The 25,904-nt window shown below is 43.6% G+C and overlaps 1 protein-coding gene across 1 annotated transcript in view; it reads left to right on the top strand.

Annotated features, from left to right (window-relative positions):
- The first annotated feature begins 6,942 nt into the window (after nucleotides 1-6,942).
- grm8a (glutamate receptor, metabotropic 8a) overlaps nucleotides 6,943-25,904 on the top strand; it is a 300,249-nt gene continuing 281,287 nt past the window's right edge. The window contains exon 1 of the mRNA XM_008291934.1: nucleotides 6,943-7,485. Coding sequence (XP_008290156.1) covers nucleotides 6,943-7,485 — 543 coding nt within the window. The remainder of the gene's footprint in view (nucleotides 7,486-25,904) is intronic.

The raw sequence follows: 25,904 nt of genomic DNA on the forward strand, positions 1-25,904 counted from the left end.
ACTTGGATAACAATAACAAAAGAGATAATAAAAGACTAAAAATGGATCCATTCAAACAAGATGTGCTTTAAACTGTTCCAATGTGCCACAAGGGACCATTCCAACACTGCCTTTTGTTTTGTATTGTTTTTTGTGACAGTTTGAAGACCCCCACTTACTCTTTTTATTTTTATTTTTTTAAAGTTGCATTTACACAACTATGTCCACGAGATGGCGCCATTGCCCTACGCCTCTCCTCCGTGCGCCCCAGCAGTGCAAAAAAGCCACAGATTGGACATGTTGCGCACATCTTCCACACTGTCACAGGAGAGAACACCCTGGTATGTTCCGATTGCCTGCTTTTCTCACTCCACACAGCTTATCAAATTGTTATTACACCGCAGATGGGATGCGGTTCATTTATTTAATTCCATTCACCACAAAGAACCTATGATATTTTTTTTTTACGCACCAAAAAAAAGGGAAAAGGAATCAATGGGCGCAGTAGAAAAAAAATGGATTGAAGTTGAGGCAATTAAGAGTCTGTGTGAGCATATTCTGATGACTTATTAATGTGCTGGAATAACCAAAAAAAAAAAAAAAAAAGCTCATCCATTTGTGGAGGGACAATCGATCCCATTGATTGACGATAAACTTGATTAAATAGAAGGAGGGGGGAGGAGGACTCTCGCCTGGACGACAGTGGCGCAATTAGGCGATGATTTGGTGCAGGCGGTTGGAGCAGTGAGATACATATGGTTCATGTGGAGCGTTTGGGGTTTGGAGTCGCTTTTTTTTTTTTCTTCCAGCACCGAGGATCCGGAGAGAGAGAGAGTGTGAGAGTGAGAGAGGAGGAGAGCTGTGCGCGCATCCGTGGGGTTTATGCGCAAAGTGCGTAAAGCTGAGGGAAGACTATGGATGAAAATCAGGTGGGTTTTGCCAACATTATTGATCATGACTGACAGATCGGTGTATGATGAATTCCTCTGCTCTCCCTCCCTCCCTCCTTTCCTCCCTTCCTTCCTCTCTCTCTCTCCCCTCTCCTCTCTCTCTCCCTCTCCTCTCTCTGTATCTGAGATTCATTCTTGGGTATCGACTTCATTACAGGCAGCCTCCCTCTATTGTCTCCTTAAACAAGTGCGGAGTTAATAGTTGCGTTGATGGTTTTTTTTCTTCTTAAAATCTGCTCCATTACGCACGACTTTTCCTCCCCAGTAGCAGCTGCATAGATTCTTTCTCTTCGCCTTACGGATTGATCTAATTGTCCCCCTGTTTTTTTTCTCCTTCTTGCTGTTGTGTGGAGGGGGAAAAAAACCCACTTCAGGATATTTAGGAGAGAGGGGTGTGAAACTGCTGAGCTCCGCAAGGAAGTTGCCTGAGGCGGACAGGGACCCCGAGGAGTCTGCGGGGGAGGCTGGAGCTTCTCCCTGCGCACACTGTCGGATCAATTTCTGATTTCTGAGGTATCTTTTTTTTTTTCTTCTTCTTTTTTTTTTTTGTTTTTGTAAATTCCCATTCTAACGGAATGCCTCTTTTGCACCTTTGAATCTTCTCTGTGGCCATCCTTACATTCCTCCAGTGATTTATTGCCTCAGTTTTCTGCTGGATTTTTTATTTTTTAAAAAATTCTAATAAGAAATTGTCTCATGAAGATAAGGTATGTTTCACTCAGCAACTCAATATTGCATGGATGTGTTCCAGGGGTATGAGGTAATAAGCATGATTTCATTTTTCCCCCCTCCAAGATATTATTGCATTACTGTTTCTCTGCTTCTTTTTTTTTTAAAACTGTGGATTAATTAGGGTGCAATCAGAGTGCCACCACCACCACCACCGACACCGCGCCACCGCTGCTGTATGACGCCTATAGGGTCTGCATAATGAGCATACACCCCTAGACTTTGATCTCTCCTAGTGTTATTTCTGAACCTATGGGCTTCGTTTTATCTCCAGACACACGACTTAATCACGTCAGAGTTGTGTGTGTGTGTTTTTTTTTTAAACTGATGCTGTCTCTAAGTAGATTTTTCTGCAGTTATGCTTGTGTGGAGGCTACCAAATGGCACGGAGAAAGTGTAGACAACATTCAGGAGGAAGTGTCTTGATTTATCTGCAGTCTGGGCAATCCCACGACATGCTAAAGGAAAAGGTGCGTGTGGGGAAAGGAGTGGGTTATAAGCTCAGGATGTTGGGGAAAAAGATGCAAAGTTGGTTGGCATCTATAGAGGGAATAAAGTGAGGCAAGAGAATGGTAGTTGTTGGAGAAGATGCTTAGAGGAACATCTAGTTAGAGAGGGGGGAGAACGAGGAGGAGGAGGAGGAAGAGGACGGGGGTGGCAGGAAAGCTATCACTTTCTGAAAAGAGCAGTTCTCTCCCCGGAGAGATGAGGCAGGCCTGCAGAAGGTGATGCGATACAGCAGGGAAGGGAGAGGAGGAGTGGATGGCGGTGGTAGGAATAAGAAAGGGAGGAGAGAGGGGTTTGGAGAGAGAGGAGGAGGAGAAGATAAAACCATACTAGAACAAGGAGTGGGCAACAGTCACCTCGACAGCCAGCCGTGGGTGTAAATTAAAAAGAGCGATGAGCCAGCTGCAGCCTTTTGGGGTTAACCCTCTTCATCTCTGAGCCACTAAAGCATCGCAGCAGTGGGAGCCTCCTCCTGCAGGATGTGCGCTGGAGGAAGCTGAGGGTGTTTTTTTTTTTTGTGTGTGTGGAGCCTTTTCTCCAAGCATCACAAGGACTCTCACGGGAGCAAAAATATATGAACATCTTCTTGTCACCCCCCTTTAAAAAAAAAACACACAAAGCGTGATAATCCTCAGTGAGTGCAAATGAGACATGAAACTTTTAAGAGCCTCGGGGCCTCTGTTCAGTCACGAGACGTTGGCGCTTTACCCTCATCTGATTTCTTTTTTAGGAACATTTGCATGCAGCTACAGCTTCACATCATCACTGAACTCTGTTTGGGTCAAAGATGTCCATTAGGTCAGTGGAACATCAGGAGCTGCATAAAAACAGGAGATCTGTTAGCTGTATATTAGCCTCATTTTTTTAACCCCTTCCTTGCCTACCTGAGTCCAAGGAAAAAAAGTGTTGAATAAACAATCCTGCAGCCAGTAAAATACGTGGCCTAAGCAGATGAATCCGAGCCTGGCTAACCTATATAAAGCAGGGTTTTTAATCATAGCAGGGGCTCGGCTGTATGAGTGGCTTTGACCTAATTCCATTTAGAGTGGAGAGAAACTGATGAATTAATTGGGACAGAATCGAATTATAAATGGATTCATTGAGAGTATGTCTCACGCTGTGATGAGATCTGAGCCGGGAACCTGTTAGGGGCCCTTGTGGGGGTAAATCGGGCAGCCCTGCGGAGTGTTTCCAAAAAAAAAAAAAGAAAAAAAAAAAGTTCCTCTCAGCGATGCTTTGCTTTCAGGACCGCTGTTTTGGTGAGGCGGTTGGGGGGAGTGTAGGGTTTGATCGTGAGCCAGCAGGAACAGATGCAGTTCAAGATTATGAGTAGGATCTCAAGGAGGATGATAAAGGCGAGGCTGGATTAAGTCGCAAGTCCTCTTCTACAAGATGCAGCCTCGAGATCAGGTAATAAACCAGATGCCGCCTCAAGGCTCTTATCATTTTACAATGGTGTAGTGATGTCAAAGCTTTGGGAACCCTCAGGATCTCGGTCCTTGAAGCAGACGTCTGCCTCGTCTCTTTGGGCGCTCGGGCCTTGAATATATAGATTCAGAGTCTGGAAAAGGAACGTTTGAGCGTAGGGATCGATATGCAGACACCTTTTCTCATGCATTCGTTTATTTCTTAAAGGAACACTTATTCCTCGTAGCCGAAGAGCAAATAAAACAAGCCCGGCTCTACCCAGAGGTAACAAAATCCACTTGGAGACCTCTAAATCTCACTAATTAACATGTTATATACTGCATTGTTTGCTTAATCCACGCTGGAACATTTCTTGGCAACCTCCGCGGTGACAACAAAACTCCTGGAAGTCGGTCCCAGCCAAGAAACAAACACGATATAATGCATTAAGTGCTCTTGTAAGCAGAGTTGCCATCGGACAGCTGTTTCCACCTGTTTTCCGGTCTTTGTGCCAAGCTGAGCTTAACCAGCTGCTGGATGCAGACTTCTATTCAGCACACAAAGAGACGGAGGAGAGGTATCTATCCTCTCTGTAAGAAAGTGAATAAGCATTTTTTCCCCCCCAAACTGCTCCATTAACACGAGGACATTAGTTTATTTGTGCTGAGAAATTATTCTCTGAGGGAACATAAGCAAGGGGAAGAACTACAAGGCTCATTAACGGGCTTTATTGTGTGAAATAGTCGTTCTCCGAGGCAACGTTTGTGTGTATTTAGGTGAGCAGGGCAACTGGAGGAAAGGATGTTGTTTCTGATTGATGGTCTAGATGTGTAGAGATGACATAACGATGTATATGTGGACCACAAACAGCCTTACATGGCGTTAAATGATGCTGGTGGGGGGGAATTTACACGCCACAGCAACATCCAGAAATATAGAAAGTACAAGAAAATGACAATAATTAAGTAGTATGCATACCTGGTGTCGGCACACAGCAGGTCCACCGTCTCCGGTTGGACAGTCCACACACTGGCTGAATGTGGGCAGAGTGCTAGAGAGCGATGTATGATTAAAGTCTCCTGAGATGACGATCAGAGACTGAGGGTGTGATGTTTACAGCTGGGACACTGAACTATAGATGAGTTCAGCATCACCCGAGGGGGGGATGTAAACTGCAATCGCCAGGACGTGCGAAAAACTCCCTTGGCAGGTAAAACGGCCGCAAACCAGCAGTTCAACATCCTATAATATCATAATATCAACATCCATGATAGATGCTGTTTGTTAACGATGATTTTTACAAAAACTTTCCCCCTGAAATCAGGAGCTGTCAGGCTACAGACGAGTTAACCTGCATTTTAATCTGAATTTAAGAATCAACATTTGCACTTCTTCGTACCGTCTCCACACATAAAATAAATACATAAAAATGTAGGAATTTAAATCAAATGAGAGAACAAATCTTCAGCACATTAGCGATAATGTCATTAAGGAATCATCTATCCATTATCTATACACCGCTTAATCCTCACTAGAGTCGTGGGGGGCTGAAGTCTATCCCAGCCGACCCAGGGCGAAAGCTACAACACCCTGGACAGGTCACCAGTCTATCACAGGGCCACACTTGATTGAGTGTGCTTGATTGTCTGTCTCTACAGGGACAATCAAGCACACTCACATTCACACCTACGGACAATTTAGAATCACCAATTAACCTCAACATGTTTTTGGACTGTGTGGGAGGAAGCCGGAGAACCCGGAGAGAACCCACACTGCACGGAGAGAACATGCAAACACCACGCAGAAAGATCCCGGTGCCCCCATTTAAAAAAACAAAAAAACTAATGTGTATTATTTTTCCAAGTGCCCACAGATGTTACTGATACTGTAGAAAAGTTCCAAAAACAAACATTTTTTTTAACTACATTTTAAAATTTTGTTTCCATACTTTTATTCCATCTGCGCTCAGCAAAGCCTGCAGTTCAACCTAGTTCACACAAAGAGTCTGAATATTTGTAACCGTTGGCGACAGCTAGGTCACTAAAGGCTTCTCATTTGTGCCGAGAAGCGGAGAATATTTTGGTTTTTACCTAATATGTTCAGGATTAAGTGGTGTATAGATAATGGATGGATGTTTAGTGCAAACGATCGATTTTTTTGGTGCGAATCTGTAAATAAGACGTGTAGAATAAATTAATTTAGATGAAATATGCCAATTTCTTCTAAATCAGTTTCCGGATGAAACAAAAAAATCATGTATGATGAGTTCAAAGACAGTCAGAGAGTTGAATGTTCCATGATTTTTTTGGCTTTTACAGTTTCTGATGAATGGTGTCATTTTACAACATAACACTCCTTTTCAACTTGCCAGCGGGTTTTGTGGTCCAGATGGGTTCATGTGCAACCTCCTCATAGCCCAAAGCATAAAATGTTTAATATTGTTAATACAAAGAAGCAACATTTAACACGAACTCAAGCTGCTGCTGCTGTGAGCGTGGAGGAGGCTGCTCTGGACCAAACGTGTTCATTTAGCTGCAGCACAAACAGAAGGTGTTTGAATGCTGCAGCACATTTGCACCTCGTGTCTTTTACACTGTGTCACATGGTCTCTCTTTCTGTATCTCCTCCTTCATCTCCCCCTCCTCCTCCTCCTCCTCCTCCCCGCTCTCCCTTATCATCTCTCCATTGCCCTTTACTGCCCCCCCACCCCCACCCCCCAACTGCAGCAGGTGGTTCTGTAGCTTCGTGCGAATAGCCCCGAGGAGCTCGCCACAAGGTTCTCTGCTGTCACTTTAACAGCTGTTCCACTCATCGATTATGCCCAGAGATGAGTGTGTGCGTGAGTGTAGAGGCAATTACAAACCGCCAGACTTTGGGCTTTTCAATTATAGAAGCGAAAGTGCAAATTTTGTCACTTGTGCTGGAAAGACTTTGCCCACGAGAGGTGAATGAGCATGTGTGCTTGTTATCGGTGTGCTTTTTTTTTCTCTTTTCCTTTCCTTGTGAGCGTTTTACACATGTTTGGCCCTTCAGCAGCTTGATGTTCCCATCATACTTAGACATCTTGTCTCTGTGTCTCTTCAACAGGCTCTCCTGAAGATGTGACTTGCGGATTACATGCTGCACTCCCGAACTAGATTTCTACGACATCACTGCCACATTTCTGCACCACTCTTTTTCTTATTTTTTTTTTGGACTATATCTTCTTGGATTATGATTCGCTCATGGGGCTCGGCTAGCTCCACCCCTGGGGTCCTTTACCCCTCCTTCGTTGTCCAGTAGGAAGGTCCGACTTTAAGTCTCCCAGCTTTGGAATACCTCCCAGAGCTTCCTCTAAGATCACCTTTCGGGTCTTGTTTTGCGAAAGATCATGGAGCCACAGTGGAACCCAGCTGCCTACCCCCGGTCTCCCTCCGTCATCTTCCTCCTCGTGGCCACTTCCTACACTTGGCTCCTTCCCGTCACCTCCCCTCAGCGGATCCCCACCGACCCCCAGGCGGCCCCAGAGTACGCGCACTCCATCCGGCTGGACGGCGACATCATCCTCGGCGGATTATTCCCGGTACACTCGAGGGGGGATCGCGGCACGCCATGCGGGGAGCTGAAAAAGGAAAAGGGCATCCACCGCTTGGAGGCCATGATGTTCGCCATCGACCTGATTAACAAGGACCCGGAACTGCTGCCCAACATCACGCTGGGGGCCCGGATCTTGGATACCTGCTCCAGGGACACGTACGCTCTGGAGCAGTCCCTGACGTTCGTGCAGGCCTTGATAGAGCGGGACGGCTCGGACGTCCGCTGCGCTAACGGAGACCCTCCGATCTTCACCAAGCCGGATAAAATCGTAGGGGTGATCGGAGCCGCCGCCAGCTCCGTGTCCATCATGGTGGCCAACATCCTGCGCCTGTTTAAGGTAAGACTCGGCTCAATGACGACACTTTCGCTCAAAACGTACTCGCTTATGGTGGATTTTTCACCAGCAGCGGCGATCGGAGGCAAACTGAGTGAAGTTTTCCTGCCTGTGAATTTGCCTTTCGAAGCCTAGTGGATGATTTTATCTCGCATGTGTGTGTGTGTGTGTGTGTGTGATGTGTCAAGATGTGTCAAGTGATGCTTGTAAGAAAGGGCTTTGTGTGCGCGCGCATGTGTTTGTGCCGCGCAGCTTAGATCATCCCTGGCTTGTGGTTGAGCCAAATAAAAATGGCTGCCAAACACGGCTATCAATTACTGCAGAAATCTGTCAACAGCCACTTCATTCGCTGCAGTGTACGCTTCTGTTTGTGTGTGTGTGTGTGTGTTGCCTGTTAGGACGCGGCTTTGTGTTGCTGTGTTTTCTAGTACATGTGTGGGCCTAATTGAGCATCCTTATGAGTGCTCATGTGCATGCGGTGTGACAGCGTGCCGGCTCGTGTTTGCGCGGAATCCCGTGTTCGTCGGGGTTGTGTGTCGCTCTTAGGTGTGTGTCTCATGTGTTGTGTCATCATTAGCCGCACAGGCCTGATGGATAGCTGTACGATTATGAAATATGAGCCCAGTAATGACGCCCGTGGCATTTCACATCCCCATCTATCCCCACGCTCCTTCACAGGCCACACATTACCTTCGTTGAGGAATCCATACGTGTGTGTGTGTGTGTGAGCGTACAGGATTGGGGGAGAGTGTGTGCTTTTTTTTGTGTGTTTGGTTTGTTTACAACGCACTTGTTAACAACCAGCTCGTGCTTTGAATGGAAGATTTGCATATTAAACAAGAACAACAACTAAACGTGATTTATGCCAGGATCTGTCACAGCACTCGAACAGCTTTCTGCGTCGTTCTCATTTGCCTAATACGATTTAGTGCGTCGTCTGCGCGCACATGTTTGTACATATGTGTGCATTGTATGTCAGCGTTATGCATCTCGAGCGTCTCAGCAGTATGTTCGGTTAAGTGTGATTGTTTACGTGTGGGAGGCTGGAGTATTTAGCGAACGTGCGTGCTCGGAGATGATATCAACCGCAGGCCTGTGGCGGCGGTGTTATATGACACAAGGCTGCGTCTTCCTCTGCATGCTTTAACATGAATAATGCAGCATGCATCGCAGTCTGAAAATAGTATGGAGGACACACACACACGCACGCACACACACAGAGATGCCTGCAATAAACATATGTCTTTTTTAAATGGGCTAATCTGACAGTACCAGTCACAGCTAGTCGCCCACTCAACACAAGGGGCTCAGAAAGCAGCCAAGACAGAGTGTGTTTGTGTGTCTTTTAATCTAGCAGCAGACAAAAGAGATTCAAACAACAGATTGTGTGAAAATTTCAAAATCCTCTCAAAAAAAAAAAAAAGAAACACACCCTTTTTTTTTCTTTTTTCTTTTTATGTGCTTAGCAGCAGGGGGAGCCGCTCGCTGACAATCACAGCTGAGAGACATCAAGTCGAACAAAAGTTGGCTGGTGTCTCTTTTGTTACTGGGCCCTCTTTTGAAGATTATCTTTAAACCGTTTCTGCGCTGTGGGGATGATACGGAGTGGTGAGAAGGGGATGACATGAGATATAATAAGATGAAACTTTGGTAATCCTCGCGGGGGGAAAGCCGGCCTTCGCAGCAGCAGCACACTGCAGAGGCAAAAAAAAAAAAAAAAAATTAAAGGAGTTTAGCAGAACAGACAAATTGGGGGTCATCTAAACACATTAAATTGAAAATTGACCGCATTAAAAGGAAATTATAGCGAGATAGTTATGGTTTATTATGGCGTGGGTCTTAGTTTTGGTCATCGTTTCTATTGGTTACAGTAATCGGCGAAATAATTGTTGAGGAAGTGTGAGGCTGCAGCAGAGCCCAACACAACTGGAAATCACATGATTCATTAAGTTGCGTATAAACTACAGCCGAATTTTCGAAATCTGCAGTTTCCGAGAGGTTGAGAGATGATTAACCCTCTGAACTGGAAGCAGTTGCTGGATGTTTTTGTTGCTTGTGTCACATTTTTACTCACTGTGGGCTCATTTTTCACTGCAATTTAAAGTCCTGCACCTCGATGGAAGCAGAACATCCACAGCTAGATGTAGAAAGAAATGTTTGTGCAAGTTCTAATGTCATTAGTCTTGAAAAACGTGACAAATTTGGTTGGATTTCTTTCATTATCCATTATACAAAATATTGAATAACCTGGAATCAACATTTTCCCAAGTGCCCACAATTTACATAGACTTTATTTAGATATTTTAGTACTTACAGTTTTGATGAGTTGCCACACTTGTCTCCAATCTGCTCTGTGTGTACACAACTGAAAAGACCCTACATTTTAATTCCACAATGGTTGGTCATAGCCAAGTCACTCATGGTGTCTTGGTTGTGCAGAAAAGTGAAAAAATGTAGAATCTGGTTCGAACAAATGGTTTTTTTTTGGTGGAAAGAGACATGCAGAATAAAATGATTTGGATGAAACATCAAGGTTTTGTAAGTTTCCTGACTGGATGGGACGTCACAAAGGAGTAGTTCAAGGACCGTGGGAAAGTTGAAAATCTGATGATTCTCTCTATTTTTTTATGTTTATGGTGGGTTTTAGGATTCAGAGGGTCTACAGGATGGGAAAGCCTTGAAAAACATACTTACCTTTCAACTCATCTTCGATTGTTTGACGGCAATTATCATGTAGTTTTACCCCTGCAGGGCTGTAAATCAGATGAAGAAAAACAATCAGTCAACATGTGCGCGATTAACCCCGAAATATGAATAACAGTTCCTCCGTGTCATCACAGCCAGAACTGAACCATGGAGCGGATGTTTCCAACTGATCTGGCAGAACAGCAAAACACAGCTTGGTTAATAGTTCTAAGCAAGCTGTCTTCTATTTGTCTTTTGTTTTCTTCCAGATCAGTTTGTTTAAGGATTTGCTCCGGGTTCATTTAAAGCATGTCGGGTTTTAAACAGCGTTGTCAGATCCTGAACTATTACTAATTATTCTGAACCATCTTTAAAACAGTCATCATTGCAGGATGTAGCGGATGTGCGAACCAGCAGCTGGAACACCGTCTAATCAGTCAGAGTTGGTTGCATTTTCGGCGTTGCATTATTTGCTGCATCTATGGGGAGTTGAATTAATGAGGTACCATTGATTTCTATGATGAAGACCAGATAGGTTCTGCTGTGGGTTTTTTTTTTTTCGCAAATTGCAGCTTTACCATGGAGGGCACATAAACAGGAGCCCGAACATCCTCTCCATCACCGAGCTGCGCTTGTTTCCTCTCGGCCGCTCCTCCTCCCCGTCGATAAACCCGGCCAGCGTAATATGTTTTGTCTCTTCTCTCATATTGTGTCTTTATTTTTCTCTATAGCTGTTCATGCTGCAGGAACTAACTGCTTCATCCTGGGATATTGATTGCGTTTGTGCATGGATGGTAATTACAGCAGCATTATGGATCGGCCGAACCCCTGAGACGATTGGTCACCTCTCAGACCTCCTTGAGGCTAACCTTGGCTACAGCTAACTTCTAGTTTTTGCAAACAAACAACAAAAAAAACACTGACAAACACCAAACGTATCTGCGAGATACAGTGACAAATTGCGTTTTTTAAAACATTTTTGTTGCAAAAGACAGACGCCTTGTACATGACTGCTATCACTAATGGACTTCCTGTGTGTGTGGCTTTGTCTGCTCCGTTCCCAGGAAATCTTAACAATGAAGTGAAAGGCGCATTTCAGTCAGTGACACCCACACGCTGTGTGTCAGGAGCCGAAAATGAAATTCAATTCATAAATTGATAAGTGGTGGCTGTCCCCCCGGTGAGAGCAGAAGAGAAAAAATTACTTTGCCTGAGGGAATTTAGCAGGCGCACACACACACACACTCTGACACCGGAGAATCCTCACCCTTCATTCAATCGGCTGCAGTTCCGCTTGATTCTGCCCGAAGCCTTCAAACGCATGCAAACACACACACGCGTGCTCTTGTTGCCTTTGAGGAGACAACTTATTGTCTCTGGTGGTGGTTTTGATGATGTTCTGAAGCCAAGGCTGAGCTGAAGTGTTTCCCACGGTCTGCCAAGCTGCTTCTCCTGCATCCGGCCTAGTGCGGATGTTATCCCTCAACGGTTTATGCTACGTTGTACATATGTGTGCATCCATATGTATGTATGAAGGGGGGGGGGGATTATTGCACACAAACCTTCCGATTGCTTCAATAACTCAGCTGCAGCTTCCTCTCCCGTCCGTCCGGGGAATTTACCGCCACACCGTGTGATATCACTGATACACTCATTTGCTCGTCTATTACCGCCACCATGATTGCTTTCCTGAGTGCTGCTCACTCGGTAGAGTTGTGCACCCATACATTATGCGACAATCCCAGGAGGCACCTGCTATCAGGCCACGATATATGCACGCGTGTTCCATTGTTTTGCATGTTTTCCGCTATGCAAATGTTTGCTCAAGCCGCTCGTACGTCAAAAAAAGCCCACACCAGAACAAATGTCCTTTTCAGGCAACATCGGCGCCCCTTCGCAATTACAAATCATTTTGGCATTCAGCTTCAGAAGGCTGACAACAGCCGCATTAAACCGCAGTTAACAGGAAGCGCTGTAATTGTATTCAGATACCAATTCAGACGCAATTCCTAATGGATTCTCAAGGTCAGGCGTAGTTTGGTCCACAGTCTGATCCCGCACAATGCTCGATGAAATAATGACGGGGAAAGACAGCAGAGAGGGAGAAAAGAGTTTGAAAGAAGAGAGAGGGATTAGGATAGAGCAAAAAAAAGGGAAGGGGTTTAATGAGAAGTAAAGATTGGAGAAGGAAATAGACGGAGGAGTAAAGACGCAAGAGGAAGATAAAAAGGCAAAAAAAAAAAAGACCCAAAAAAGACGAGGGGAGACCGTGGCGTCCTCTGGAGTGTAATGATGTGGTGTTGATTTCTTTCATGGAGGCATTATGCATTAAGAGGGTGATGATAATGAAGCCACAGAGCACACCGAGCATCAAGCAGGAAAACTCATTAGGACATGAGTGGGTCTCCGGTTTTTTTTTGTGTGTGAGTCGACTCGCTCGCGTTGCTTCACTCCAAATCATCTGCGGCGGGGAAACATCACGGCAGCCGCGGCCGGGCAGGACGCGATCAGCCAACCTCTACTAACGAAGGCAGACTTAATGAGCAAATGGTTAATGAAGGGAGACTTAATTGTCCTTCTGAAATTATTTATTGCTTTCATTTGTTGAGTGTTGCCTGGAGATGATTCATTAACGGGAAGTCGCGCTGTACGTAATGTGCGATGGCGGGCTAAATTGGATTTGTTTGCAGCTCAACAGTTCAAATCTTTTGACCCGCGTTCGGAAGCAGGAAAGACTAAAATATGAATGTGCTCAGGAATCAATCAACCTTTATTTCAACTACGCTGAGATACAAGCCTGAACATGATGTCAATGTGCAGTGATAATCTAACTACCACTTCACCAACAGTAAAATAAAACCAATCCGATGGCTGCTACGTCACAAATGATTTAACTACAACTTATACACGGTGTTACCTGTCTGGTGTAAAGAAAGGTACACAGTGTCATGTGCTGCTAGACTAATCCTGTCACCATGTTCGGGATCGTTTAAATGTACAGAATTCTGCAGAAGTTGCTCATTTGGATCCTAAACTTTGAGAAAAGCCTCCTACAAACAGCTGGAAGCAACATTCTAAACTCCAGCATCCTGTTTTGTCAGTTGTGAAATGCAAAACGTGTCTTTGGTGCTTTATGTGATGTTTTTGAACCAATTTTGTCGCTCAAATGTGGAAAAAAGTCGTTCCCAAATCGCTTCACACAACTGCTATTGTGTTAAAAGTGATAAAAATGCTGCTAGGTGCAACTATTGTTGTGACTTTTATGTCAAAGCGACACAAGTCGCTGATTCAGACGATGTTTAGATGCAATCAAATTGATAGAAAGGCGTGCGTGTGTGCTTTACTAAGAAGTGCTGCACTCTAAAAAGTAATTAAGAGGCCCTATTCCCATCACTTAATTAAAAGCATGGCTGCAAATTGGATTCAGATAAGCTATTTAAGTCGCAAACACTATTTTAATGGGTTTGGTTGACATAATAATGTTGGTAATTGCGTCAACATAATAATATGTGTAATTTAAAGTCGCGTTTCTGAGTTGGTTTATTCAAAGCTGAATTCACACTGAGGAATCTTAATGAAATGAGCTTGATGACTTAATTTTTCTTCACCTTGAGTTTAGAATTTCAGGTCCCCTCCCCTATCTTTACATGCCCGGATAGTTTGAGATGGTTAAGACTGGTAATTAAAACTGATTTTGATTGCAGAGGAAAAGCTAATTCCCCCAACTCAGTGCAGCTTGTCGGTTGAATGTAATTTCAGTAGAAGTTGCCACAACTCAAAAAGACTTGTGTGTCCAATGTAATTTTGTTTGAAGACTTAATTTTCAACCAGTGTCCTTTCCCAACAAAGAGGGCATGAACAGAAAAATAGAGATCAATTTAAACTGATTAAGAAATCAAGATATTATCCGATAAAACCTTAAATTTTTCCACCAAACTAAGCCACCAACCAATTACCAATCCACAACATGTTTCCCGCAACATATCAACGCGTCTGTTTACTCGTACGCTTTTCTATTAGATAGGAAAGTAATTTAAAGTTTAATCAAGATCTCTGATGAGAAACAAAAGGTCATTAGAAATGTATTTAATGAAACTGCTGACTCAAATGTGTGTGTGTGTGTGTTAATGTGTGGATTTATTTGTGTCTACTTGACCATGAATGTGCGTGCCCTTGGGAGAGAGCGGGGTTTCCTGTAAGGCATTAATTGAATCTCTGTGTGTGTGTGTGTGTGTGTGTGTGTCTTTGTGAGGCGGACTGAAAGAGTCAAAGGGATTGAGTGTGTCGGTATTATCTGCATGCGTGTGCACTGGGGAGGACCGGTGTATAGAGTGCATTAAAGTGGAATGAGATTCTATCTGTGCTCCACCTTTCATCAGGTTTGTGGGGGAATAGAAGCCTAGATAAGGGATAAGTGAAGTCGTTACACACAGCCGCTGGTTTCGCTACCACTGCTGGACAATGCAGAGCGGTTGGACTTTTCATAGCAGCAAAACCACACGTGTAACTCCTTTAGCAGCAGACGTTTTGACTTTTCTTAGGCTACGTTCAGACTGCAGGACTTAATGCTCAAGTTGGATGAGTTTGTTCACATTTCCAGTTAAATGTATGTGATCTCCTGTGTGAACTTGATGGTGGTGTGCATGGATGCAGCGCCCCCTTCAGGAGACAGCAAGAGTGAACGTTTAGTGTCTTATCCCAGACGTGCATTCTGCAAAACCTACTAATTAAAAGATCCATCTTGCCTGTACTACTGTGTATGTACAGCAAAAATGACAATAAACTTGATTGATTGATTTGATTCATATGACCCAGAAGTGTCCTGCGAGCGTGCTCAGTGTTTGTGGAAGTAAACATGGATGGTAATGGTAGAGCGTATCTTGCGATTTAAAAGTTTTTAAAAAGTTGTTGTCTAACCAGAGCCAGCACATTTACAGCGTTTTAAGGAGAAGATGGTTGTTTTTTTTCTTCCCACTCCCGCCTACTTGAACGCAGAATAGTGACGTTTGTCGTGTATCACGGAGGTCGGATAAATGCGACCTGGCCGTTCAGACCATAGACTGTATAAAAGATGGATGTAGCTACTGTGACGTCACCCGTTTGTTTCTGCACTGAGAAAATTAAGCCAGGGTTTTGCTACTTCCTGGTTGACATCTTGGATTTTTGGAGCCAGTGATGCAAAAATCATCGGAGGGGGGGCGGAGCCATAGGAGCAGCGATTGGTCAGACGGATTGAGAGGCGGGCCCTCTCTGCCCGCCCACATTTACCACCTTCTGCTTGCTTTGTCTGTATCGTCGCTGCCGACTGTCAATCAAGCCAGCCACACCTCTTGCCCCGCAAAATTCTGACGATTTTTTAACAATTCAGTATTGATTTATTTTCAGATTGGCCACCTGATCTCTGGATTTGACCATGAAAACTAATAAGAAAAAAATCCTGAGCTGTAGGAATGCAGTATTTCATGATCTGTGATCACTACTTTTTCAATTCCAGTCTATGGGAGCCAGGGCTTTTTGGAGCCAGCAGCTCTTGGATGCAGGTTTTTGACACTTCTGGGTTGGCTTCATTTTTCAGGACCGGTTGCTACGTCCATCTTTTATACAGTCTATGGTTCAGACAGAAGTCGCATGCAGAAGATCAGATACCTATCGAACTTAGGACCACATATCCAAGTGGGTTGAAAAAATCTGATCTGTGTTGTTCAGACTGTCATGAAAAGATCAGATACAGGTTGTATAGGAGCATAAAAATCGGATTCGGGTCAGTTTAGCCTGCTGTCTGTAGCCTAATATTTGCGTAGCCAGCAACATTATTAATTGGTGCCTCCTGTGGTTCACTGTGAAGGAATAGAACCATTAGCAGTGTTTTGCTTTTCCAGCAAGTCAAAACGTCTTCAAGAAACTCCTGTTGGGTGATATTCCCTCGACTTTGATCCATCCTATGAAGCTATTGGCAATTTCAGTGTGGCGCCTGGGCATCAACTCAATTTCTCATTTCTCATCTCCAGGCAAAAGTATTCCTGTGCATGCTTCAGGGGCGAAAGGAACCCCGTGTGTGCTGCATGGTGGGGCTCTATGAGTTGCCGGTGATTACCACTGAGTCAATACCCATGGTAAAAGCCCCCTCATGCCAGGAGACGATGCCAGAGGGGCCCGGGATGCACAATACCAGGACCCTGGCACACTTTTCATGGAACACAGACATTAGCGCCATTAGTCACACCTCTGTCTGAGGAGACAAAATGTCCGCTGTGAGAAAGAGACACTGATTACAGCAGAAACGGCACAAAAAAAAAAGGCGCAGATAATTACGGAGTTAAAATAACATACTTGGTGGCTTTTCTTTTTTCCCTCCCCCATCTGTGTTTGCATATCCCATCTACGACTGAATGCCGCTGATTACCATGCCAGCAGTGTGCCGAGCTCTGTGAAAGGACGCCGTGTTTCAAACACTTGGATGAAATTCAACATGTCATCCCTACGTGAATTTCTGTTGTTACTTTTGTTCCCAGATGAAATGTTTTCAACATGCATGATTTCACCACTTGCTTGGGAAGACGGTGTTTTCTGCAGTGGAATGATGCTGCAGTAATGGATTCTCTCATTTGAAATAAATGAACTCGACAAGGAGAGAAAATGAGATTGGGGGGAGGAGACACACACACACACACACACACACACATACACATACATACAGAGTTGAAACTGGATCTTAGGAGTGAAGATTTTTACTCCAGAAGAAAATATTCACACTTTGTTGATGTAAACTCGATGCCCGTGCTTTGTACATGCATGGTTGCTGTCGTGTGCGGTTAGTGAAAGTAGTTGCAGTTTCAAGTTATGTTAGAGAAGGGAGCTGTGGTGGTTGGAGCAGGTGTTAAAGCAAGACAGGACTCCATCGGTAATAGTTATTTTAATGAAAAGGTTTAAAGAAGCAGAAGTGCACTTTGTCAAGGATTACAAGTACCTCCACGTAGACGATAAGCTGGACTGGACGACAAACACGGAGGCTCTGTACATCTGCAGAAACCAGATGTTTCATCACTTGGCGTCGACCAGCATCATCTTCTCCGCTGCGGTGCGAAGGCGGCCGATGCTGACGGACTCAACAAGCTCATCAGGAAAGCCGTCCTGAGAGTGCAGCCTGAGTACCTGGTGGCTGATGAAACTACTCAGTGGTATGGACAATGCCTCTCATCCCCCCTCATCAGAGCGGCTTCAGCCGTAGACCGAGACCACTGAGGTGTAGCAAAAAACCACTACAGGTGGTCTTTTCTTTCATCAACTTCTCAGCCTTCTGCAGGAATGACAGTTGAAACACCAGACGCTTAAATCTGAATAATGTCAGTGTCATTTGCAATCCTGTTTTTCTCAATAGCTTGTGCAAGATCAGTTTCGGTATCAGGTGCAACATTTCAGTTTCATGTGTAATACTTTGATGTCATTTGCAATCTTCCATTATCACTGATGACATCACTTTACTAGCTCAGATTCAATGCAAGTGTTACGTCTTAATTTTCTATTCTCGTCTTATATTTGCTTACTTCTTTGTAGTTTCAGTCATGATTCGGGCTTAAATCTTATTGCTTTTTCTTTCTTTTTACTATTTATTAAAGCCCTTTGAATTGAATTATGATGTTATATAATTTAGTTTTCTAAGTATGTGAATTTCCTTTGGGATTATTAAAGTTTTGCATTATCTTATCTGTCACTTTAATATAGAAAATGCACTGAATAATCAATGTTGTCGACAAAAATCAATGACCAAATTAGTTGCAATGAATTGTCAATGACCTGGTGATGCCGTCTGGTGTGTTTTTCTGCACAGATTCAGTGCGCTCTACCATTTGGACACAACCACTTTTTTACTTTAGAGAAGTGTGCCACAACCTGATGTGATTATATAAAAGCCTAGACCCCCATCTTACAGTCTCAGGATATACAGAATGTGGCCAATGGGCCAGTTTCCTACAAAGAAAAACTGGATTGACCAAAAAATGTAACCAGGGTTTCTGCCAGTGTATTGCAATCGATGTGTTCTGCTGGGGCTAAGCATAGAATAAAGGAGTGACAGTGTGTCTGGAAACAGATGTAATGGTTGGAAACCTCACCGGCAACATCCAACATTAACGAATCCACTGAGTCAAAGTTACCGGAGCACTGCTGGCGAGCACCAAATCCTCAGTAGATTATCACAGAAACTAATCGGAGGGCCAAAGGACCATCGAAAAACATCCATAAACATTTTCTTTACTTCATTTTTGGATATCAGCATTGCAGTGTTGCAGCAGCAATTCACATAAACACACATGTATGAGCATTCCACAAGTACACAACCAGCTTCTTTACTGTCTTTATTGCTAGTTTACACATGCCACAAACATCAAGATAAATTTAAAAGCTGAACTAAAGAAGAGCCATCTAGTAACTGTGCAATGTATAAGACTTACATCAGTGTCACATCTTACTATATTTTTGCTGCATTCATCTTTCGCAGTTTCCTCAAATGAGTGAAACAGCGCCCCCCCGGCTGTAGCTGCTGCTAAAGGCAGACCAGGTGGTGAAACAGAGGTACTGCAGCTTATAAATACACCATTGTCCCTTGAGCAGCGGTGGACATCCAGGTGAAGGTAGTCAACATAAATTACACAAAACGTAAAACCTACAGGTTGACACTGTCATGCCACTATGAAACTGTCTCTAAAGTCATTATTTTATGTTATTTGTGAAGCATATCACGCCAGGGCCCTGAGAATAAGCAACACAAAGTTAGCCACAGCATTTAAATGCTGTTAATTTACAGGGAGCGGAAGCGAACAGTAATGCATTAGCTACCTGTCGGGCTAGTTAGGGCAGCGAGCGCCGACCGTAGTGTGCAAACAATAACAATATGGGACACGACGTGGGACTTCAGCTGCCGTGAGTTACATCCTGTACCTGTTGTGTCCGTCGTCATGTTGCTGCTGCTTTCTTCACTTTGTGTGCCTGAAGTTGCTGCGTTGAAGCAATAATACAGTAAACAGAGGAACAGCTTTGAATATGTTGGAAGTTCTCCAGGTGTGCAGTCACCTGTTGATGCTGTGTTTCTCCATCTGTGCTCTGTTTTGAAGCTGTGGTATAAATTAAGTTTAAAAACAAACAAAAAACAAACAAACAAACAAACAAAAAATCTCTGAACTCTAAGCAGTTTGTTTTTTTTTTTTTGCTTCTGTCACGTTTTTGCTCACCGTGGATTCTATTTTTATTATTTTTTATTATTTTTAATTCAGATTTTTTTTTTACTGCTAGACAAAGCCCTGCACCTCTCTTCAAAAAGCCCAACATGACTAGATGTAAACTTCAAAAATACTTTCTGTGCGGTGTGATACAGTCATAATACTATGAATCATCACAACAAAGTTGAATTTCTTTGATTATTAATTTTACAGAAATTGAAAAAAAAAAGAAAAAAAGATGTAATCAACATGTACAACATTTTTGCACGTGTCCACAGTTGTCACCAGTACTGTGAAAAAAATGGTAGCGCTACATACTATAGATATTTCCCTACTTTATTTTTCTAATGTGTGTCCATCCCTGTCCTCTGTCTGCTCTGTGTAAACACTGCCTGCAGTTCAGCCCAGTTCCACCAAAAAAGTTCCTGAATTTTTGTCGTGTGACTGTGGGTCACAGCTGAGTCACAAAAGGCTTCTTTTTTGCGACATGGAGCACAGAATTTTTGGATTTTTACACAATCTGTTTAGAGCAAACTCTCTATTTTTGGCAAACTGTCAAAGACGGCATGTAGAATACAGTGATTTGATGAAATATAATGATTTTAAGCCTAAGTTTGCTTCTTATTCCTGTCAGCATGTCACAGATGAGTAAATCAATGAGTGTCTGAAAATGACTCATGATTTCATCTGTTGTTGTAGGTTCAGGCTCTGGTAAATGTTTAAATTTTTTACTTTCTTTACATTTTCTTTAAACATGCCGGTAGGTTTTCAAGTTCAGAAGTTTAATGCAGTTCGACGTTAACACAACCCTTTAATTCTGTGAGTGTTTACAGAGTTGTTTTAGTATTTAGTGCAGATCTTCTTCAGAGTGCAGCTGGTTAGTCAATCAACAGAAAATTGATAACAGTTTTAATGATTATTTCCTGATTTTAGCTTTTGAATCAGCCAAATCGCAGCACCTCAAGCATGAGATTTTGCTACTTTTGCCTCTGTATATGATTTTAAAGTGATTTTTAGTGTCTGGTCTGCTTTTTCAACCTTTGCTTCAGCTGATTGGTCTGAAGTTGCCTCCAAACCACACGATCGTCAGAATAACCCAAAACACAAAGTTGTGATCGTGTCGTGACTGAAGGGAGTGTGTCATACTGTCTCAGGGACTGTGCTGTGTCTGTCATCTGACAAAGCTATTTGGGTCATGTCTCTTTGGTCAGAATGGCCTCCACACACACACACACACACACACACACACACACACACAGAACTTTGCAGCTGTACAGGTGTGAAATGTGGTGGCAGCCTGAAAATGACCACGGACGGTGTTTGAAATAGGAGAACAATTTCTGTCCAATCTGTTACCTCCAGCCCAAGAGTATTGACTTGCTGTTGTGTCTGCTGGATGTCTGTTGATTAAAAATGACCAAATGTTCTCGCCGGTTGCAACTGAAATAACAATCAGAGCCGAGCTAAAGAGTTGCTTGTTGGTCTGTCACAAATTATCTGACCGGTTGCTTGCTGGTGTCACAGTGTTCAATTTGTGCGGTTGCTGAATGATCTCATTGCTTTGTATTCTAATGGCCGGCTAGTATAAGTAGCAGAATGAGCGCTGGGACGATAAGTTCAGCACCGTGCTGCGGAACAACATGGGTGGAGACTGTTTTTTATTAAAGCTCACACCGGTTTCTTGCCTGTGAAGTCACTTTTCCTTCCTTAAGATAGAAAATACACGGAGGTTTAAGTGCAATTCTCAATGTAAAACTAACTTAAAGTCAAAGTTAATGGCTCCAGATTCATACACTAGCTTGTTACTGGGATGTAGGAAGGAGTTTGACACGGAAAAATACAGCATTTAAATACATTTTTAATATTTAAGAGGGGGAGAAAAAAAAGCCACAAGTGCTTCATTAAGTCTGCCTTATCTTTCAAGCAGCATTTCCAATGTTGAGGCTGTTGGAGACTGTGGAGAGTTAAAACAAGAACACCCCAAATAGTTCAAAGATATGAAAACATATTCCAACATACAGTATTTTTTTTTTTTAATAAATGTGAGTGGAAGTAGGACAGATAAGTAGAGAAAATGAGACTGGAGGGAACTCACATGGGGGGGGGATGTGTCTTCAAGAGGGAAAGGGATTCTTTACGGACCACGTTTTAATAAGCGGCTGCTGGTAAGGAGCTAAAAATTCAATGGATAATATCATCTGTATGTTTGATGTGGAGCAGCGAACATCAGCTCAGATGATGTTCGGTGATGAAAGCAGAGAAAATGGTGTTCTGTTCTTCCACGTCCCTTCCTTTTCGCTCCTTTTTATTATTCAGATTTACCTCTTAATCTGTTTTCACTCCGTTATGTAGTTTCCTCTCACTCTGTTTCTGTGTTTTTTTTTCTCCCATCCCTTGAAAGAGGAAGATGGGCGCTGTAAAAAGAGATAGACAGACAGAACAAAGCAGGGCGGTAAAGGTGATGGATAAGGAGGGGGAGACAGTAAAACAGTAATTGTCAGAGGAAAGGAGTTCGGCAAAAGAGCACTGGAAGGCTCTGGGGAAAAAGGCGGGTTGCAAGAGGTGTTTTTACATCTTGCAGAGATGTTACGTTAGATCATAGAGAACAGGTGGGTGGAACAAGCAAGAAAGAGGTTAAGTGTTTTGCGTTTCCACATCCCTGCCTTCCTGCTCTTGGCGTGCCTCGATCCATCTTTCCTTTTTCTGCTTCCGCGGTCTTGTCTGCTTGCCATCTCCTGCAGCTCTCCGGACCGTGTTGATAGCAGCGGCGTATTATTTATGAAAGAAAAGGCGAGAAGACACGGAAAGAACATTAGCAGAAAGCTCGGATCCTCTTAGAAAAAAAACAATATCTTTGAAGGGGAATTGACAGAATGTGTGCACGCTTGTGAGTTTGTGTTTTAAATAGATGTCCTCCTTTGGAGATTTATATAGAACATGACATATGCTGGATGTGACACTCCTCCTCTCTCTGTCTCTCTCTCTCTCTCTCTCACACACACACACACACACACACACACAGTATTTCTCTCCTCTCTATATGCCTATTCATATACAAGTAATCAATAAGGATTGATGTATTGATTGACAGAAAATAAAATGGGGAAATGGAGCTTATTTATGGCTTAATGGTTTGTGTTCTTTATGTGAGTGTGTGTTGGATTGCTATTTCTGTGTGAGATTAGTTTACTGACTGCTGGGAGTATTAGCTTGTGTTTGTGTGTGTGGTGTTGAGAGAGAGGGGGATGAACTGAAAGAGTGTGTTACTTGCAGGGTTTTGCCAATTACCCCCCTAAGCTCGAGGTCAAGAGAGAGAGACAGACAGAAAATATTTCTTTATTTCCTCTTTAATCCACATTCATTGCCTGGCAGGGATAGTCTCTCTTTTCCTTGATCTCTCCTCTCTCTTCTGCTCATCACGCTCCCCCTCTACTTCAGCCCAACAATTAGCACTACATGAAAAAGCCCCCATCCTTTATTTCAAGAAGAGACCGATGCAGGCGCTCAGCCCTCTGAACTCCAAACAGTTTCTGAACTTTTTTTTCCCTTTACCTCTGTTACATTTTTACTCCCTGTGGGCTTATTCTTCACTGCAGTATATAGTCCTGCACCCACATGGAAACAGCAGCAGTAGTAGAGGGAATGAAAAAAAAAGGCTTTTGTGCAGAATAGCAAAGTTATAATGCAACAAAACATTAAAAAAGAGACAAAAATGGAATTAACATGTGCACCAAATGCCCACAATTGTTACCAAAACTGGAAAAATAAACGGTGACACTGTGGCGCAGTTGGTAGCACTGTTGCCTCGCAGCAAGAAGGCCGGTTCGCATCCCGATGAGGACACCCGGCATCTTTCTGCATGGAGTTTGCATGTTCTCCCCGTGCAGCGTGGGTTCTCTCCGGCTTCCTCCCACAAGTCCAAAAACATGTTGAGGTTAATTGGTGATTCTAAATTGTCCGTAGGTGTGAATGTGAGTGTACTTGGTTGTCTGTCTCTAAGTGTGGCCCTGTGATAGACTGGTGACCTGTCCAGGGTGTCCCCTGCCTTCACCCTGAGTCAGCTGGGATCGACTCCAGTCCCCCATGACCCTAGTGAGGATTAAGCGGTGTATAGATAATGGATGGATGGATGTATACATGCTAAAGATAATTGTCTGCCTGCAGTTCATCCCAGTTGATCTAAAAAGTCTCAGAATTTGTGTTTCTTGACCATTGGTTACAGCCCAATCACTAAGACTATAAAGACTGTGTCAAACAGTGCAGATTTATTTTGTTTTTTAGAGCAAACAGTTTATTTTTTATAGATTTTTAAAGTGAGAGCTGCACAATATCGTGATTCAGCTTTGATTTGTGCCATCTCCTTGTTGTTGTTCAAGGACAGTTGGGAAGTTGAGATTCTAATAGTTTTTGCTGTTTTTACAGTTTCTGGCTCTGAAAAGTGGTGCCATTTTGGTTATTTTTTAACATTTATTTTTGTTTTCAGGATAATATGCCTTTGAAAACCACTGACAAGTTTCAGGGTTCAGAGTGTAAAGCTGGAAAAACACAGGCTTGTCCAACAGAAAGGTTGAATCTGACTCGATTACACAATGAAGTAATATCTCTTCTTTAGCCAATCGGACGGGTACAAGGTGCACTTTTATTGGGTGATATAACAGGAATGCTTTTATTCTGCTGTTTGCCAGATAGTAGAATGTTGTTTTGACAACTTTGAGCTGTAAGTTAGTATTATAAACAAACTATTGTGCAGGGTTTCAGTGTGTGGTAATGCTCAGTTTTAAGAATATGTTACTCAAATTGGACTTCCTGGATTGTATTTTATCTTCTCATTGGTACTTGTAACAACATGCCACCAGTTCGTTCATACAAATTGTCCTTTCCCCAGGGATAAATGCCATAGCTAGAGCTATTAAAAGGGTTTAAACAGTGGAGTGATGATCCAGCAGTGACGCCAGTTCGGCTGCTGAAGCCAGACACCTTGGACGGCTTGTTCATGACCTCTGACCTGAACCACTGAGCTGGTGTTCCAAGTCAGATATCTGTTAACGTTGGGCAGTGCAGACATGTTGTTGTTTGAGAAACCTGTGCAGTACATTTTGTGGATGGGGGAAAGGAGCATCCTGGCAGAACTTTCAGGGATTATATAGTACATTTGTGGTATTGTCCACTGCGTACAGCACAACAGGGTGATGGCACATATTTGAATAATGACTTTTCCATTTTCAAACGCTGTGCACCTGTGTTTTGTTGTCTTTCTGCACATCCACAATAGCAAAAGTTGAACAAATCCCTGACTTGCCAGAGCCGGTGGGAGGCTGCATCAAAAGTGAGAATGCATGCTTGAATTTGTTCTTCATGCAATTTACAAGTGAAGTGAAGGGGAGACGAGGCATATTTTCACAGAATGCAAGTGTAAATTGACTGCACTGTTTTCTCCTCTCTCATCCAAGCCTCACCTCTCTTCCCTCGACTATTCCTCTTTTTCCTTTTTCCACTTACATTCACGCTCCCTCTCCTCTCCCCTCTCCTCCTCCCCCCTCTCTCTCTCCTCTGCCCTCGCTGCCTTATGCCGACGGTGCTCCTCCTCCGGGGTAAGGCAGCACTAAACGGACTCGGCGCAGCATCCCCATGTATTTTTAATGGCCACGCCCGTCATGCTGGAATCTCTGCTTGAATTATGCATAGAGCATGAGTGAGAGAAAAGAGAGAGGGGAAGGAGTGAGGCAGGACACCGGGCGGCGGGGGGAGAGAGAAGGGTATAAAACAGACCGAAAAGATGAGGATAAAAGACGACAGGGGACGAGAGATCATTGAGGACAAAAAACACGCCGGGAGAGATGGAACGAGAGTGTCGGCCCAGAGAGAGAGAGACAGAGATGTGTATTTTGGAATAATCACAGCTCTGACAGAGTAGAGGAGAGTGCGACCTCTCACCTCCCTCCATCAAGCCCTCATTTTATCTCTCTCCACCTCTGGATCTAACTTCACCTCCAAACCCCGCATCCCTTCATCTCTCTCTCTTTTTCTCTCCAGGGTTCCCTTTCTTCTTCTGTCTCGCTATTTCATCACCTCTTTCCCCTCCCTCTGTCGCTCTCTTTCTCTTTCACATCCCTCGCTCAGTTTTTTTGCCCCCTTTTCATCTGCCTCCTCTCTTCCCGCCTTCCCCAAATTATTGGCTTTTTTTTTTTTTAGTGTGGCGATTGTGCAGCAGTGGGAAATGATTGAAACAGAAGGACAGAGGGAGTAAAAGGCTGCAGCATAGATGGAGAAAAGTGATGGACAGGCGTGGATAAGACTTCGGACTGTTGATTAGTATCGTGGACTTTTTTCGCGTTGCCTCCCAAAAGCATGCACTCAACCTTCTTGGTAATGGGCGCTGGAGGGCGGCTGACATCTCGAGATAGTGGAGCAGATCTGTGACCTTCCTTTCTTGTATGACTTTTCCTCTGTCTTCCTCTGAAACGTACAGTACATGTGTGCGTATATTCGGAGCTTTCTGTGTACAGAAAAGGCCGCACCTCC

Source organism: Stegastes partitus, unplaced genomic scaffold (assembly GCF_000690725.1).
Source record: "Stegastes partitus isolate 25-593 unplaced genomic scaffold, Stegastes_partitus-1.0.2 Scaffold770, whole genome shotgun sequence".
In the NCBI taxonomy this organism is placed as follows: domain Eukaryota; kingdom Metazoa; phylum Chordata; class Actinopteri; family Pomacentridae; genus Stegastes; species Stegastes partitus.